Source organism: Conger conger, chromosome 15 (assembly GCF_963514075.1).
Source record: "Conger conger chromosome 15, fConCon1.1, whole genome shotgun sequence".
In the NCBI taxonomy this organism is placed as follows: domain Eukaryota; kingdom Metazoa; phylum Chordata; class Actinopteri; order Anguilliformes; family Congridae; genus Conger; species Conger conger.
Window position 1 is genome coordinate 11,108,822 of NC_083774.1, and position 18,579 is coordinate 11,127,400.

Sequence of the window (18,579 nt, forward strand, 5' to 3'; positions counted from 1 at the left end):
TGTCCATTTCTTTTGAACATTCTAATGCTGATGTAACAAAACTAAAGTTCTTGAACACAGACTTAAGAGTTTTGAAAAAACTTTCCAAAATAGCTCTTGAAAGTGTTCATGCACTGTATGTGACAGTGAAACTTTTAGTTCAGTGATTGAACTAAAACTTATAACCCTCTGGGAAATGCGCACAAATCAGATCTCATTGCCTTATTCCCGTGAATAACCACCACAGCCTTTACCTCAGGAACCCTCCTTACCTGTACACATCTACTCGAGGGTAGCGCATATATTGTAATACAGTCACAAACCTCATATTCCCACAGCATAGCACACATTTCAGCCCCACCACAGAAGCCAGTTTCCTGCATGTTGAGCCCTCACCAGCAAAGAAGCCAAGCCCATCTCCATAGCCCTTATCCAAACCCATCCGATTTCATTTGGCCAAGAACAGCGATTGAACAAAAGAAAAGCCCCCAGCATCTCACCAAAGGCAGACATAATATCGCAGTGGTGTTGTTATGGGAGTATGAACTGGACTGTATCTCTTGAAATGGTGATGAAGAAATAACACTTCACAAAGTCTGTTGTCCTCAGTGCACATTCGACAGTAACAGGTTAGAATGCACATGCATCTTCTTTCTGTCTCACTCTCAGCTCTAGAAATGATGGGTAACTCTATTAAAGGGGTTTGGAGCATTCTAAATCATTAGATTACATTCCCTGCCATGCAATATCATTGTGTTTACCCATTTACCCAGGCTTTCTTCATGAGCAAATACAAGGTAGATTATGTATGACAGACTGAGTGCAGCTTGAAGATCAGGCTGCACTTTTCAGGACTCAAGTTGCAAAGCTATATTACAGAAATGTAAAATAAAAAATATATAATTTATGTTGTTCTCCTTAAAAAGAACTTAGCCTGATAAACACAGTGATCCTAATAGAAAAATCTAATACTACATAATCTGTCATTTTACGAATTAAAAATATCAGCGTACTGTCGATAAAATAAAATATTAGTCTAAGATTACAGTATTTGCGGTTTCCCTTAATCAACTTAACCTTAATATGTGCTCTTCCTCCATAAATTAGTGATGCAACAGTATGTAAAACATACAAATAAGTCTGCAGTTCCAGCCCTTGAGACCGAAATAGTTTAATCGATGACCGATTAAACTGAACTGGGGGTGTGTGCGTGTATGTCAGATGTCACTCATGTAACGCGTGCAGTTTCAAATCAAGTCCACCCATCAATCAGACACCACCAGGCAGACACCACCAGGCATTAGGCTCCCAGCCCCAGAAGCGAGAGACGCCGCAGCCCCGATTTCCTCACGTCATGCAGAGAATATGCACCCGCATCTGGGCCACAGCTCCATACTTACTCATAATTCCTCAGAACCGGCTTGTCCATATTTACATTACACACCTCTGCGCTGTAGACAGACAATTCGTTTTTTACACACGGGAAAATCCATTGTGCACCATCATCGCTAAGGTGGATACTGCACCAGATGTTGACAACTTCCTGTTTTGTGTAACAGTTACATGAAAGGAAGCAACTCTTCCACATGTCAGAAAGAAAAACAAGCAATGACACAGAAGGTGAGGAGGGAGAGTAATAGCACAGCAAATTGGAGAGGAAAGAACAGGACAGCAGCAGATTAAAGAGAGAAGACTGCACTTCATTAACTATGGCGTTTTGTCTCCACTTTTTCTGATTTTCTACAGATTCCAGACTAAACTAAATTGAACAGAGCTGATTAATTATAATCACCCCCCTTCAACAGGTTGAAGTGATCTACCCCTTGTTATCATAAAGATTCCTGGAGTGCGAGCGGTTTGGTGTCTGAATCGCTCGTCTGTCACTCTCTCCCAAATTACTGTGCTAACTTTCACGATGATTTAGCATGGTAGCACCTCCAAAAGCCACATTCTTGGCCGTTGTTACTTACCAAACTGTGCTGGTTTGGTGCAGTCTGTAAAAGGCAAGAGGTTTGAAGCAGACAGGAATGTTGGAAGGCAGAACAGCAAGGAAAGAGATTAGGATTCCAGCCAAATGTTACGAGGGAAGAGAAGAGAGAAGGAAACAGCTATCAGTGTAACAGAAAGGCTGGATTCCAGCTCCATTATAAAGGTACAAGATGTTAACAGGCAGACGAATACAAGAAAACAGCTAAAAGTTAAACGTAAAGTTAAATGTAAAAGCTCAGTCAACATTAGGCAAAAAAATAAATGGTAGGAAGTTGCTTCATCTATTGATTACGATGCGTCTACAGGAAATTTTGAACAGCTTGTACGACATGGCGACTTTTGAAGTGCTCAGAGACTTGCAGTCTTCCCAAACAGACAGAACAAGATGACAAGTAATACTATTAGAGCTGCGTTAACTCACAATCTGGTGCTCACTGCCAGACTGCTTCAGAATGAAACGCCCGCAAGGCAAACTCAATAGTTTAAAATGTAATCGCTCTCCAGCTGTTTGAGAGACCATAATGTGGCCATGTCGGTCTAGCCCCCTTATTTTCGCAGTTAATTGTAAGGTCCCATCAGTACTCTTCACAGCAGCCCAAACGACCCCTCCAGCCCCAGGTAGAGGTACTCACTTGAAGACACTCCGGCCCTCAGTCTGCTGCTCCTGCTCCTGCTGCGGCTCGCCCAGCGGCTGTGACTGCTTCTCTGGGGGAGCGGAGACTGTGAGAGACGGGCTGTGAACAGAAGCCGAAAACACACACACACACACACACACACACACACACACACACACACACAGAGCGAGAGAGAGAGAGAAAGAAAGAGACAGAGTGAGACACAGCCAAGGCAGTGACAAGGCAACAGCTTCAGTTCCGAGCCTCCAGACAACAGTGTTTCCCCGTCAGCCCTGTCCATCAAATGGCCCTCCTGCATACAATGGGCACTTAGCCGAGTGTGTGCTTGTGTTCTTGTGCATGCGTGCGTGCGTGCGTGCGTGCATCTCTGTGTGTGTGTGTGTGTGTGACTGACAAACTGAAGTGTACTGTTGTGTACGGTACTGCAAGGATAACCTCACAGTTTTGCTGCACTTCCAACAGCAAGAAAAAGAGCTATATATATGCACAAGCTACGAGATAAATCATTTCACATTGATACAATGTCACTATGATAATACAAATGGATATCAATTCCTGGAATGTTAGAGAGGCATGGTGATATATTTTATTTATCTGCCTTAATAATACAAGTTCAAATCAATTAAGTGAAAAGAGTGACCGAAACAGCTAGAACAACGCATGCAAATACTTATTATTATTTTTAATAGGCACCAATTCCATCTGGTTCAAAGTATTCAGGAATAATTTAACCATGTACTGCTTCTTGTTGCAAATTCATATCATTTTAATTTGAGTTAGCAAAAATATAAATGCTGCCTTGTTTATGTTTTTGCCAGTAGACATAACCGGTTCTTTTGATCCATTTTGTTCAATGAAGGAGCATTTGAATGTCTTCTTGGAATCATTAAACATTCACATTTCTGTATCAATAGGCTTTTGATCAGGAACCGATTTAACAGGGTCAGGAAATCTGGAAGTACTCCAAGCTCAGCAAAAAACACAGAAATGTTTAAAGCTGGCACTTTGTCTCTACTTTAGAGCATTCTGCCAAGATGACAATACGAGGGAAAAAACAGACGGACTGAAGGTTTTTTTTTTCTCCATGGAAGTCTTTCTGTGGAAGAGAGGGAGTTCTTCCATGCCACTCCAGGGAAGGAAATGCTAACCCTCCCTCTGAGAAACAACTAAAGCATTCATATCCCTACAAGGTGCAAGGCCCAATGTGTTTCCTGACCATTACATATTATCATATGACAGGCCTTAATCTAATAGTACCTGATAATTATTCAGATAACTCGCTAGAAAAACATCACATTTCTGCTCTTTATTTGATCTCCACATACCTGTAATATTTAAAAACATTTTTACTAATTGGAGGAACTTGAGTGAGAATGAAAAATGATGTATTAAGATTAGACTGCAAAGGGTTAGAGGTGCAGGAAGAGAACAACATTAAAAGCAATGGATTCGTTTACAGACCTGCTGGAGGTTGGCGAAGGCTCCTCGGCTATTGACCCCGCCTTCTTAAACAACCTCGACCTTCTAGAAATTCCCGAAGGAGACATATAATGACTGATGAAAGAGCGCCCCCTAATGAAAGGACCAGGAGAGTGAGAGAAAGGTGCGATGAGTGGTTATGTGAGGAGAGAAGGTTAGGTTAACCAAGAATGAGACCCACAATGCAACACTCAAAGGGTGACTCCACTGAAATCCAGAGTTGTTCATGCAAAATGAAAAAAGGGGGGGGGGGGAGGGGAAGAAACTAATAGAAAACAGATCACCCTGGATGAAGCTGTGAAGACAATGACCACATACCTTAGTTTAACAAACAGCAGAACAGATTTGTGTATTTTTTATATTTATACATACAGTATAAATATGTAGTTCCATATAAATAAAGGTAACTTCAAAAGCTGAAAGACATCATTACCATACAACCCAATTAAGCCAAAGCAGCTTTGAGCATTGCAGATGGAGCAGATAAGTGAAAGTCTACCCACTACAGCTAAAGGCAAACATTAAAAATAAACTTTCGGCTTAGCATCAGAAATGACAGAAATTTGCCAAAATGACATATGTGCCTTATTTCAATACAAACACATAGGTTATAAGATCATGGATAAAGCTGATTATATACCCTTTCCAATAACATTTAAACATTTTCCAGGTATGCATTTGCTGTAATTGACAGTCACTGGACTTGTAACTGCTCAGAGACAAGTATACACAAATACACATAACCTCTTCCATTTCTGCCACAATTCAGAGAAAGGATTCTTGCTGACCTACTCAAGAGAGTCGGGCTCCAACCAAAATACTTGCTCCCCACTTATATATCGGGTTTGTCAAATGAATAAAATGCATTTTATTATTGTTTCACAGGGCTATACTTAGAACGGCATGTAGCAATTACGGTATTTTCAGAACGGAATGCCAGCGGATGACACATAGCTGACGATCGACAACATCCAACATCCGATGAACTGGCCCGCAGCGCGATGTGCTCCGTCCAAACTAAATCACAGCGAGTGGCAGTGCAGACCTCAAGCATTCACACGACGCCGAGGTCTGTTCCAGCTATGGCCTTCACCCAAGACCAGCGCTCTTCTCTTCCCCAGAATCACCCTGATGGAGATAACGCTCCGACCTTCTGCTCGGTCCCGCTGGATCACCCGTTCACTCGTTCACCTACGGCACGTCGCTTCGGGTGTATACGTTCTGTCCTACCCGTGGCCACCTATTCTACTCTTCTCTCTCCTCCATTCAGGAGACCATACCCATCTTCCTCATCCTCTTCCTCCTGTACTCCTGTAGTATATCAGCTACTCTACAGCTAAACGCAATTCCTCACCAACATGGTGCAATACTTTGTGCACGTGTACATACAGCTCATACATTATTTTTGTATCCAAAACAATAACTTAAAAAACATATCAGAGATTGGTACCTTTCCCACAAAATTAATTATGCAAAGATAAAATATCCTTACAAGATGTTATTTTATGTTATACATAAAATGCAATGACTTGACTTCTAGACAACTTGACAACTGCAGATGCACCTGGATATTTCAAACACAACCATGCTTACAAACAAAAACCCACGTCGCTGGACATAAACGTCAGGTTTATGTCCGATAAAACCATTACCAAGGACAAAACTAAATTAATTACCAATCGAGATAAAACTTACATGAAACATAACTTTCAGATCCTACAAACAGCAGCCCTTTCCTTCGTCTGGCCCGTAGCCTTACAAGAGCACTGCGGTGTTCCTGTTCTCCGAAAGATTTACACTCACAGAGCCCTCCTCCACGCCGGGAATGTCTGGGATATGTCGGAAAACTCATGACTCACAAGGCGCACACAGAGAGACACAGGGAATACACATCCTAACGCTTACAAGCATGACTTACTTACACTTACGACATCACTGTCCTTTTTCGGAGTTATGTATTTAAAAAACCAGAATGAATACCCCCCTCAGCTCCTTGCATGTATTTCGGAACACACTCATTTCCGGCCGCATCGTCAAAAGACGGTAAGCTTCGTCCCCAAAACTTTTCCACTCTGCACATTATTCATTACATTTCAATGGTGCCAAAAGCCACAGCTGATATGATTTAGAAAACAAGGCATAGCACCTTCCCGTAACCCGGTTTTAACTCATTCAGTGAGCCAAGTTGGGTGGGTTATCTATTCATCAGGAAATTTATACAAGATGTTTATCTGTTGTAGTTTGAGTGCCAGTATCTGCACAACAGCTCCAAGAAGCCCTTGCATACTGCAGAGAAGAACGAAAGAATTGGAGCGAGAGCTCCATCATAACATTCATACAACACTGTGGCGATGTCCTTGCAACAATATATGAGAACATATTCCCTGTGTCTGAGGGAAAAGGGTGAGAATCTCAGAACACATCTCTATCATCAATAAAAAGACACATGAACACTAAATCTCTGAACACTTAATCTCAACCCCATGCTGATATGCTTTGGCAACACATTAAAACACCAATAGTAAAAATCTACTCGTTATATGCATTTTTATATTGCGTGTTTAGTCTTGAGATGTTTTTAAATATTATTACAAGTGTCTTTTGTTTTAATAAAATTCTCACATTAAGATCAGTGGTTGACATGACCACAATGATAACACAATGACTCATCAGGACTAAAACTTGTCCTCAAAGTGATCTGGAAATGACTCAGAAAATCTATATAAGCAGGTTAAACTGATCAGCTAATATTGCTAATAGTAGACAGTAGTAGACAATGATTAAAAAGCAAAAAATGAAATAACAAGATGATGCATATATGTGATATCCCAAAAGTCAATGTGTCATAAACTAATATTTTCCAAAATTGCATCACAATGCCGGAAGTAAGGAAGGAAATGTACCTCTGTAATGACAAGTAGGAAGATTTTTATAGCCGACAGTCCTTTTATTAAAAGCTAATGAGATGACTCGTAAACTTAAGAACGTAAAGTCCTCCATCAGGTGATCACGTCATTAAATATCCTTTAATGGACTTATTACTGAATAATTTCACTATCATTTATTGCAGTGTTTATCCTACAGATTGCCGTTTTCACAGAACATTACCACTGAGCAGATATTTGAAGACTCACTTTTTAAAATACTCTCCAGGCTAAACTGGCAACAGAACCAATGAATAGAATGTCATCATAGTTGGGTGTGCAGATATTCTGCCTACCTTTCCGATTCAGGACTTTCCAGCTTAACAACATACCTTGTGCGAGTCATTAGCACAGATGAGAGTTTTGTTTTTACAGACACTGGACACATTACTGGGTTCTGTCAGTACGTATGGTCACTGGGTTAATAACAGAAACAGCTAACCCCAATATCTTTACCAGTCCTGCAAAAACATTGCACTCTCCATTATGTTTTGGAGAGCCTGCTGTATAAACAAGAACTAAATAACTTCAGCTGAACATCTGTCAACTTCCCCTACCACATTAAAATTGTACAGAGAAACTATATAAATAAGCTTTATTGGTTTCTGACACATTGGAATCCTGAGAAAAAAGAACAACCATTTTAAAACACAAGTATGTTTATGTTCAATCTCTGCTGGCTACCCAATATAGTAATCCAAAAGCAAGAATATATCATACAATAAGCCTGAATGCCAAACACAAAGCATGAACCCTCCACATATCCTAATATACATTAACATCATGGCATTTCAACCACAACCTTTCCTGCTGGCCTTTCCACTTACTGGCCACAGTGATGAAAATACCCAGGACATTCACTAACACAACAAAATATTTATAATGGCCCATCTTTGATTTAGAAGTACTGCATCTTTCCCACATGGGAATGTCTTTTGCTCTGTTGGTCATAATAATAAATACATCACACACATAAAATTAAACACAGAATTCAAATATTTTGTGTCCAGAGACCTCTCCTAGAAAGAAGGATAAATGTTGTCCCCAGAAACACATTCCCTTCTTTAACCACTTCCCTGCTTGCCTAGGTGTAAATAGATTCAGGGAAAACTGATTCATAACCCATGCATCCCCTCCCTGGGGGATTAGACCCTAAGGCAGTGAGCTTCAGCGTGTGGGCACATTGGTAGCCATGCGTGGGCAGCGTGTGCGCGCAGACACTCACACACACACTCTCATGTGCATGCACACACACACACACACATTCACACACAAACACACACACGTTCACACACACACACATTCACACACACAGTCGCAAGGGAGCAACAGTTCTCTGCGAGGCAGCACACGCCAGAACGCGCACGCAGACACACACTCACATGCTTGTGGAGAGGCTCTGCTCCTGATCCGTGGGAGAGACGGCAGCACCTGGGCTGGCCATCGGTGGGAGTGTGGGAGAGGACCTGGGCGATCCAAGGTCTGAGCAGCTGGAGGTGGGCGTAGCTGGTTCTGAGCTCCGGGGCTCACCCAGCTCAGGGGAGGTGGTGGGGCTGAGGCCCGGGCTCCTCTTGCCTGCAGTGGGGCTCTCTGACGAGGAGGAGACGGTGCCTAACGACACGTCAGGGAAGCTCTGTCCGGATGACCGCCGGCTCCTCCTCCCCTCCTCCGAGTTTGAAGAAACCTTGCGGCGCTCTTTCTGGACGTGAGTCGATGCCTCATACAGCTCTCCATCCTCGTGTTTCAGGGCATTCTAGACCGCAGGAAGATGAACACGCATGTGTCAGCAAATGGCATTTCATCTTCCAAACAATTTGTTGAAACAGCCCACAAAAATCAGTCAATTTATACAGATGAAAATAAACCAATTTTCCACATCAAGTTTTGGGTGAAACATTATGGCCAAAGGCCACATGCATTATATTCATTCCAATTCCCTTCTGTGACTGACAGAGTGTAATGTTGACAGGCACAACTAGCCACATCTTGAGAATTTGTGCTCATTTCAAACACTGAATTCTGTTACAGTGTTAAGGTACATGACTGGTGGTTCGATTCCTGATGCAGCAGCTGTTGGGCCCTTGAGAAAGGCCCTTAACCCTGCATTGCTCCAGGGGAGGACTGTCTAATCAACTATACGTCGCTCTGGATAAGAGCGTCTGCCAAATGCCATTAATGTATTGTCATGTAATGTATGCAATAAACTGTAGCCTAAGGCATACTCACCAAATCCAAACTTGGCTTTCGTTTCCAGGTAATTAACTGAACAATTAGTGATACTTTCTTCACACCTGACTCCCAGGTAAAGGGAGAGTAGAAAACTAGCTACCTCATTACCTCATAACAGTCCAGGTCCCACCTCATAACTAGCCAGTGAAGAGCTGTTTCAGGTCCTACCTCATATGTAGTGAATGTCTGTTTCAGGTCCTACCTCATATGTAGTGAATGTCTGTTTCAGGTCCTACCTCATATGTAGTGAACTGCTGCTTCAGATCAGGTTCGGTCCCTTTGCTGCTCATGTGCTTCTGCATGATGCGCTCCATACCCTGCTGCTCCAGACAGTCAGTGACGTCGTAGAAGGAATCCTGGTCTGGAAGGGCTGCCAGAGTCTGAGTCCAAGAACAGGCAAGGGGTTACAAATCTCTCTCTCACACACACACACACACAGAAACACACATACACACAGAAAGGTATGTAGACTCATGCACACACAACAATGCAAACTCAGGTTCGTGAGTTTGCTGTATAAAATAATCGCTCCCAAACTGATGAGAATAGTATTACTTTTTATTAACCGTATTTTAAGGAAATGAAAGTATCAACTAGGCTGTCAGAAATCAGTGCCATATCGTGTAATAGTACAATTGAGTTTCATCATGTAGAAATGGTTTTGAAGATATGGCAAATTGGCTTAAGACAGAGAAAAATACAGGGCCTCTCACCATTTTGTAGTGTATGTTTGTCCACATTCCCTGAGTATGTCCTTCTTTGAATAAATGTTGGGTGACTAAGTATTTAGAAGCCCACACAGTGGCATACCTTGTTGATGAGGGTCATGGTGTACACCAGCAGCTCACTGTCTGAGCCATTCCTCTCCTCCAATATATCAGTTAGGTAGGCCCAAGGCTTCACCCCTGGGGAACACCACATACAGGGACACTCACGCAAAGGTATTCCACATCACAGTAACGACACCGTAACCACAAACATGCCCATGTCAGACACTCACCCCTCTTGCCATCGACGGTGTTAATGGCCTGGATGAGCAGTGGGCTGTTTGTCTCGGTGTACTCCACAAACACGATCAGCAGCTTGAGCGCCGTTTTCACCACGAGCCGAGACTTCGCCAGGAACACAGAGACACACAGGGCTCAGACAGGCAAACAAAGCAACGGACGCAATGCAGCACTTCTCCACAAGATGGCACTACAACATCTCATTAAATTTAATAGATGCAGCCACAGAGACAAAGTAATAAAGAATGGTCTCATTAAACGAGCGAGTAACCAGTGAGCAGATAATGTTGGCTCATATTGCTTGTTGGGAGTTCTTAGTTTTTCATCAGTTCAATGCAGTGCAATTGCTGACATTTTCTGGTTCTATGCTAGTGTGCAGGTACCAATCTTTGCAACATATATTATTTCTGGATTAACAATGTGTGTTCAATTTTCTGAGCTTGCAGCCATAGTGCCATGAGAAACCATGCAAATAAGTTACTATTGTAAGCATACGCTTACATCATTAATACTAAGGTCAGCATGACTAGTAAAATGAAGAACATATTTCCCAGAAAAAGGAACTGAAAAAACTGCTGTATTGAGACCGGAAAAAATGCAACCAACTTTTTTTCTTTTTTAAACTTTCTCATTTCAGTGAACCGCTCCCAAGCCCACATCGCTCTCTCATTCAGCCAATGCTTCTCTGAGCTTCCCATTTCTCTCAGCTGTCACAGCCCTCATTCCATTTCATATCGGTGCCATTTCTCGCACCTGTGCGTTTCTGTTCTGGGTTTCGCCGCGGTGCAGGGGGGCTGGGACTCACCATGCTGCCACACAGGGTGTAGAGCCACTGCACCGTCTCGTTGTGGTTAATGACCCCGTTCATCCCGTCCACAAACAGCATGATCTGGCTGAGAGCTGCCAACAACGGACAGGGTGTCGCGTTAAAGCCGTACCCGTATACGCAGCATCACCGGTGTCAACCATGCCGGTATGACTGTATCACCACTGTTCTAAATTCATCTGTCAGATTCAGATTTTTTTTATGCGTGAATTCTAGTTCAGTCTGTGGCCTCTCGTGAGTCACACTCTGTAGCTCAGGGCCACTGTGGAACCAACCACATCTTCCGCCGTGTTTCCATCCAGAGCTTTAAAAGGCAACACCAGCTTTGCATAAGAAAATATTCCAGTTACGCATGAGAAAGCGCCCCTCCTAAACGTGAGGAGCACTCAGAAAGATTCCTTTTAAGCTACATACCTTATGTGCTTGTTATGTCCAACTGCACATTTACAGGTCATACAGTTCAACATAAAATGTAGAGTTCATTTGACATCTTAACAAATTCATTTCACATTACCATATTACAAGCATGAACACGATAAATGTAGAGTAAGCTATTGACAATTATCCAGAGGAAGGCTGAGAAAAAGCTCCTTCACAACCCTATCCTCCTAGTGCCTCCATGTTTTCACAGATAACAACAGAATCCAAAAATATATCCAGCTCCCTACTATCAGTCGCTTCCTACATGCGACCACATAGCAGGGCGTGAGCGTGTGACCTGTGACTCCACTGAAGCCCACCTCGGAGAATGTAGTTCTGATGGGCCCTACCTCGGAGAATGTAGTTCTGATGGGCCCTACCTCGGAGAATGTAGTTCTGATGGGCCCTACCTCGGAGAATGTAGTTCTGATGGGCCCTACCTCTGAGAATGTAGTTCTGATGGGCCCTACCTCGGAGAATGTAGTTCTGATGGGCCCTACCTCGGAGAATGTAGTTCTAGAATGTAGTTCTGATGGGCCCTACCTCGGAGAATGTAGTTCTGATAGGCCCTACCTCAGAGACTGTAGTTCTAGAATGTAGTTCTGATGGGCCCTACCTCAGAGAATGTAGTTCTAGAATGTAGTTCTGATGGGCCCTACCTCGGAGAATGTAGTTCTGATGGGCCCTAACTCGGAGAATGTAGTTCTGATGGGCCCTACCTCGGAGAATGTAGTTCTGATAGTTGTGATCAGCTTCAGTGCCCACTTTGATGAAGCACGTCAACCCTTCGGAATTTACAAACTCTGGCACGAGGTCTTTGTCATCCTGTAGAAATCAGTAAACACAATAAAACACATCAATTCACTTCACACTGAAACTACAGATAACAGCCATAAAGCTCTCTCTATCGCTCCCTCTCTCTGTACAAGTGTGTGTGTGCGCGTGTGTGCGTGTGCGCGCGTGTGCGTGTGTGCGTGTGTGAGAGAAATGAGAAACAGAGAGAAGAAAGAGAGACAAAGCATTTCTGTACACAGAACACTGGACATTGGAAAACAGTGCATAAATAAATCATCCCCGGGAACATTTGTGCAACAGATTCAGAACAGTCACAGCTGCTGTCATGTGCATCAAATAGCATTTCCTCTCTTGGTCGTCCAGTTACCCCCCAAACAGGCAAAGGCAACATCTGCCATCCATACAACAAGGCAGAATTTAAGAGCACACAGCACATTTTATTAGATTTTATGGACTGCGACCATTGACCTTGAGCTGAATACAGCTCCAGAGGCTGCGGGTAATGGCACTGTGGAACAAGCGCAGTATTAAGGACAGGGGAATGGCCTCAGTTTCATAACAGTAACCTTCTTATCCTCTTTATCTTTCAAATGATTTTAATTATGTGCCGGTATGTGTGGCATGCACTTCCTTCATTTCATATTCTGGAAGCGAGGTTCCGCGCCAAAAGGTCAAAGGGCAGAATTATTCTCCTGCCGTTTTCTTCTCGGCTCTCAGCTCTGTACCTGAAAAAGCTGCTTCAGAGAAAATAGGGATCTTCTGAGCTCTGGTCCATGGGAGTTGTACAGCTTTTCTGAAACAGAGGATCAAACGACTGCATTAACTCTACTGCACACACAAAAACACAGCAATCCACTAATCATCCTTATCATTTACGAACATACATAACTTGGAAAAATGCAAATGCATTCAATTCCGACAAGACCTTTACCCACTAAAACACAAGTGCAAAATAGCATTGCTGATGACATACACAAGAAGTTGCAGGTGTACTGTACTGCATCTCAAAGTTTGTCACGTTAAGGACTTTGTACACTGTTCCATGCGCAAATAGGGCATGTTCTCTCATTTCTATCAACCATCTAGAATCTTCCATTTATTCACAGAAGACTGCTGCAGATTTCAACAATCCCTTCGCGGAACACCCAGAAGATAATGACCAAGATACAGTCCGTCTGGGAGGAAAGATTAATTAAACAGAAGGCTACTGGGGCTACTGCTCTAAACAAAACTGTCTTCTGTTTCTCAGGAATGTAAATATCTGCAATGAGTTCCACCTGAAGTCAGTGTCCTGCTTTACTCGGTTGTTTCTGGGGCATAAATAGTGAGTCATATGTTATAGCTCAAAGTTAAAACCAGACAGGGAATCCCGGCCGGGACAATTAACGGGGAAGGAAACGGGGAGAGCGAACAGGGAGAGGTTTGCTGCTTGTGTGGGAGGAGTAAGACTCCTCGCTCAGAACACCAACGTCAGCGTCTTTCTGAGAGTGTCCACGCATGCATGGGGTACAACGTCCAATCCGCTCGATCCTGAGGTCTGCAGTTAGTTTATTCAACGCCATTTTTAGTTGTTCAACACAGGGGCCACAAGGGGGTGCTTCCTCCAAACAAGATGAAGGCAAATATCGCTGTATCCCAAATGACATGTTTCCCCGAGAAAGTAAATTCCTTCTCAAAACATACGACGGTCACTGCCTGGAATGGACTTCATGTAAACAGTCTTTCCTCCGGCCATTAAATAGGAGCAGAAAATGCCTAATCATGTAAAACCAGCTTCATCCTGATTATACACAGCTGGTGTATGACTACAAGAAAGGGTGAAAAAGTCAGTGGCAGCAGAGAGAGAGAGAGAGCCGTTAAATTCCAATGCGGTGGATAACATTGTGAGTTTGTGAGATCGGACCACAGACAAATGCCCAAGCTCTCATTCAGCTCGACTGTATACAGGACAGCCTCCAGGGCTTTTTGAATCACTTTCAAAGATGCCACAGCTGTGCTCCAGAGCCAAGATATGAGGCAGCGTTGTTCTGGTGAAAAGATCAGCTCCCAAAGACTCTCTCACCAAGTTTTAAAATACAGCCAGTATTCTTCCTGCTTTTAATGCCGCTGGCCTGTCACTGCTGAAGTCATGTGGACAGCGGACTGTATGCGCGCATATCCGCCGATGTCCGCATTTCTGAAGAAACGACACTTCACCCCGAGCAGGAAGCAATGTGGGGATCCACAGCGATACATTGTTCTTTGTTGACAATGGCTCCCAACTAAAGAGGCTGTATCACACTGATAACAGTCACACTTTGCTGGCCTATACCAATTTTAGAGTTTATAACTGAACGTACACACACACACACACACACACACACACACACACACAGAGGCAGTGTTTCTTTTATCAGGGGTTAACAGCTGGGACAGTTCGAGCTATAAACATCTCAAATGCTAAAGACAGCCAGGCTGAAGAAAGTGTGGCTTTTATTGGTAAACTTACAAGGGAATGTAGACACAGACAAAACCATAAAAATACTTTTCCTGTGAAACGCTGGCTGCGGATATTCAGAATAATGCATAAAAGAAGGGACCAGAATGCACCGTTAATGCAAATATTTAATCAGCCGTTCATGTGGTAGCAACTAAGTGCATAAACTCATGCAGATGTGGTCGAGACATTCAGTTGTTTATCAGACCAAATGTCAGAATGGCAAAGAAATGAGATCTAAGTGACTTTGACCGTGGAAGACTGTTGGTGACAGATAGGGTGGTTTGAGTATCTCAGAAACTGCAGTCTCTAGATTTTGCAGAGAATGGAGGGAAAAACAAAAGAAATCCAGCAGTTCTGCGGGCAGAAACGCATTGTAAATGAGAGAGATCACGCATAGGGCGGCCTGTAGCGTAGCGGTTAAGGTACATGACTGGGACCCGCAAGGTCGGTGGTTCAATCCCCGGTGTAGCCACAATAAGATCCGCACAGCCGTTGGGCCCTTGAGCAAGGCCCTTAACCCCTGCATTGCTCCAGGGGAGGATTGTCTCCTGCTTAGTCTAATCAACTGTATGTCGCTCTAGATAAGAGCTTCTGCCAAATTCCATTAATGTAATGTAATGTAATTACAACCATGGTATGCAGAAGAGCATCTCTGATCACACAACGTGTCAAACCTCTAAGTGGATAGGCTACAGCAGGAGAAAACTTGTCTAAAAAATAAGTTGATTAAATACCCAATAAAGTGCTCACTGTGTGTATATTCCTCATAATTTTACGGCACATGGGACACCACTGGACAGAAAGCCGTTCCCAAGTTCTAGTTTATAAATAAATGTCCAGAATACCATTGGGAGAGAATCCAGAGCAGTTCCAGGCCTTTGACCTCTGTATTTTCTTAGTGGGTACAAGTATGAATTTTGCCTCTCATGTCCAGTATAAGATATCAAAAGCCCTGACCTCATGTTAAATTTATCAGTAAACAAAGTCCCTCGCAGGAATGAGGAAGAAAATGCCAAGAATAGAGGGCTGATATGAGCAGCATTCAAAATATGTTCTGCGTGTATCTATGACACATGTCTCAGATATGATGGAGGGAGGACAATAAACACATTGGAATAGATGTTTACAATCTGATTCAAAACAGTGACTTCATCCAGACATTCATGGTGCATGAAATCCCACAACTGTTTTTGTTAGAGACCACATCACATCACTCAGCTGAAGGAAAAAGACTCATGTAAAAATGCCCGCAAATAAGGAAGTTCAAGGGGGGTCCTTCGCTATAAACAAGGAGATTGTGGACAGAAGTTTGTAGACACAGAACAAGCATGAGTGGTCAGAATAAGAATATAATGAGCCAAAAATGTAGATAATGTTTAGTTCTGTGTTTTGTTTTGCCCGTTTAGAAACGTTAACAAGTAGTTGGTTACCCACTTATTCAAAAGTAATTCACTGAAAACATCACACATCTTGGCTTATTCCCCTGACATGCTCAAAATAACTAGCTAGCAGCCCAATCAGTCTCACATATCCATTTGAAAGGTCACCTGGCACAAATGAGCAATAGAGGTTGAGGCACCACTGACCAGTGTTATGATTCCACACATTGCCCATCCAGACCGTTTCCTGGAAACTAGAAGCAACAACTTCCGGATGCTGGTATTGAAGGTTCTGACATCATACAATAACAACCCCCCCCCCCCACAACCCCTCGTTGATTTTGAGTCTGAAAATAAAACACAGGCCATTAATGAGGAATGTTGGCATGTTACTCTTGGTTCTCCACTCACGGTCTTTTCACTTTTCTTTATGCATATCTGTAAACGCTAAAATAACATTCTCAACGTAACTTTTGTATGGCACAGGCCTCAAACAGTGAAATCGAAATTAACTTTTTCCTCAATTTAGTTTTCATAACCATACACATCTTAAAATATATATTCCAAAATAATTGTATTTATACAATTGCAATACATAGTTTTTTCCACCCACAAGATTTGATTTTGGTGTGTATCAAATGTCCTATTTTCTGTTCCCCTCCAATCAATATTCTCTTCACACAGTCATGCCCCTCCTCATATGTGCTGCTCAAACTTCCGTTTCAGCGTGACTTTAAGGTCAATTAGAAAAATATTTCTTCATCCTTTACGAATTTAGATCAAGTTTTACAGCTACACACAGGGTATGTTCAGCTCTTTATTCCAAACCATCTTTTTAAAATGAACATTACATACAGTATGTCCTTGAGATTTTAGCTATGGAGGGGGTCAACGGCGCAGTTGCTTAGGGAGATCTGTGTCACTTTGAACAGTTTGTTTGGTGCTGTGAAGTCTGTCAGCTTTTTGGAGTCTGGCTGTTTGGGTCCCATTTCTCCTGGCTTGTTTTTGTTTACGTGTGTGTGTTCTTTCCCCTACTAAAGTCTTCCCTGTTTGTCATTTTAAAAAAGGTTACAGGCTATTCAACTGTTCTGCGTTACCGTTTCTATTCAAACTCTGACTTCAAAAGCATTACTTTTCTGGGCATTTAAACAACAATAGTTCAACTATGCAAGTACTGTAAACACAATACTTGTTTATATTTATTAACAAAAGATGAAGATGTTCTAAAAAGGGATGATTAAATAGCCCCCTAACTGTTGCGTGAGACATTACATTTTATCGGATTTAGTGAAGATGCCTTTAACCCACATTCCACCTGAGGTTACACATCTGTGGCCTACCTTCGTGCCTTTCATAAGACCAGAGAGAACATAACTGTGGCTGTTCAGCTAGGATCATGCCACCATAAATCAATGACATCTGAAATATTTGAGTAAATGTTCAAGTAAAGGTACGATCCCATTTTCCTAACTCTATAAGGCCTGTATTTGAGGCAAGCACAATGATCAGGTAACATGAAAGGCATGAAAAAAAATAATTGGGTGTTTCAAGCAGTTCTTCCTAAAAAAAATAAGAAATGGGCTCAGCATAATGTTCCTTCAGTAAAAAGAATAAGATTAAAGGAATTAGACGTACAGTTCGTACACAACTGGTCGTGATTAGGTAAGACACGTCTTGGCACCAGACTTTGGAATAGGCAAGTGAGTCAGGCCAAAAGCTCATGGGTTCTGGGAATATGCCGAGAACACGCACAGACTTACTGGGGAGGAAGGAAAAGCACTGGGGAACGCAGAGAAGAACAGAAAAAGAGGAGGAAATAGAAAATAAAGTTCAAAGAGAAAAGTAGCAGCAGTTGTGATTAATGCCAGAAGAAAACAGGATGTCCAAAAATGTCAGACAATAGACAAACAATAAACAATCTCAGGGGGAACAGTTAGCTTTTCAGAGTTACATCCAGATGATCGGAAATCATTTAAAATGCGATTCAGCTTATATTTAAGAGATGAAACAAAGTTAGATCCCTACTGCCACCATTTGAGGAAGACCACACAAGGGCCAGCGGAGGAGGGTATTCCCCTTCTCACAGAGCAAGAGTGGCTCCCCTGGTCAGGTAGCACCCGTGGTCTCTCAGTGCTCAACCACCTCAGCAGTGTAGTCCCCCAGTGCAACAACCGCACAACTCAGGGAAGAGAAGTGATGGCTCTCTCAAACGCATAGAGGACATGGCTGTGATGGGGCATACAGTAACTGGGAGGAAAAATTATTATTATTATTTTATTTTTATTGGACATAAAAACAACTTTACTGCTTACAATGCATATTGAAAAGCACAGGTTGTGCTCTCATTTTAAAATCTTTACAACCACATGGATAGCCCACTTCATTTTTCTGTTTAAGCAAGCTTTCAGTATTTTATCTCACTAAAATATATATATTTT

At 42.5% G+C, this 18,579-nt stretch overlaps 1 protein-coding gene across 6 annotated transcripts in view; it reads right to left on the bottom strand.

Annotated features, from left to right (window-relative positions):
- The window catches only part of fhod1 (formin homology 2 domain containing 1), a 48,019-nt gene that overhangs the window by 12,209 nt on the left and 17,231 nt on the right, over positions 1-18,579 (bottom strand). The window contains exons 4-14 of one of the 6 annotated variants that reach the window (XM_061221480.1): positions 13,009-13,076; positions 12,208-12,313; positions 11,048-11,142; positions 10,236-10,347; positions 10,046-10,140; positions 9,472-9,615; positions 8,389-8,759; positions 4,065-4,175; positions 2,601-2,702; positions 1,950-1,973; positions 1,380-1,430 (exon numbers count right to left, since the gene is read on the bottom strand). In XM_061221480.1, coding sequence (XP_061077464.1) covers positions 1,380-1,430; positions 1,950-1,973; positions 2,601-2,702; positions 4,065-4,175; positions 8,389-8,759; positions 9,472-9,615; positions 10,046-10,140; positions 10,236-10,347; positions 11,048-11,142; positions 12,208-12,313; positions 13,009-13,076 — 1,279 coding nt within the window. The remainder of the gene's footprint in view (positions 1-1,379; positions 1,431-1,949; positions 1,974-2,600; positions 2,703-4,064; positions 4,176-8,388; positions 8,760-9,471; positions 9,616-10,045; positions 10,141-10,235; positions 10,348-11,047; positions 11,143-12,207; positions 12,314-13,008; positions 13,077-18,579) is intronic. The other 5 variants (XM_061221483.1, XM_061221481.1, XM_061221484.1 and 2 more) reach the window with 5 other exon arrangements.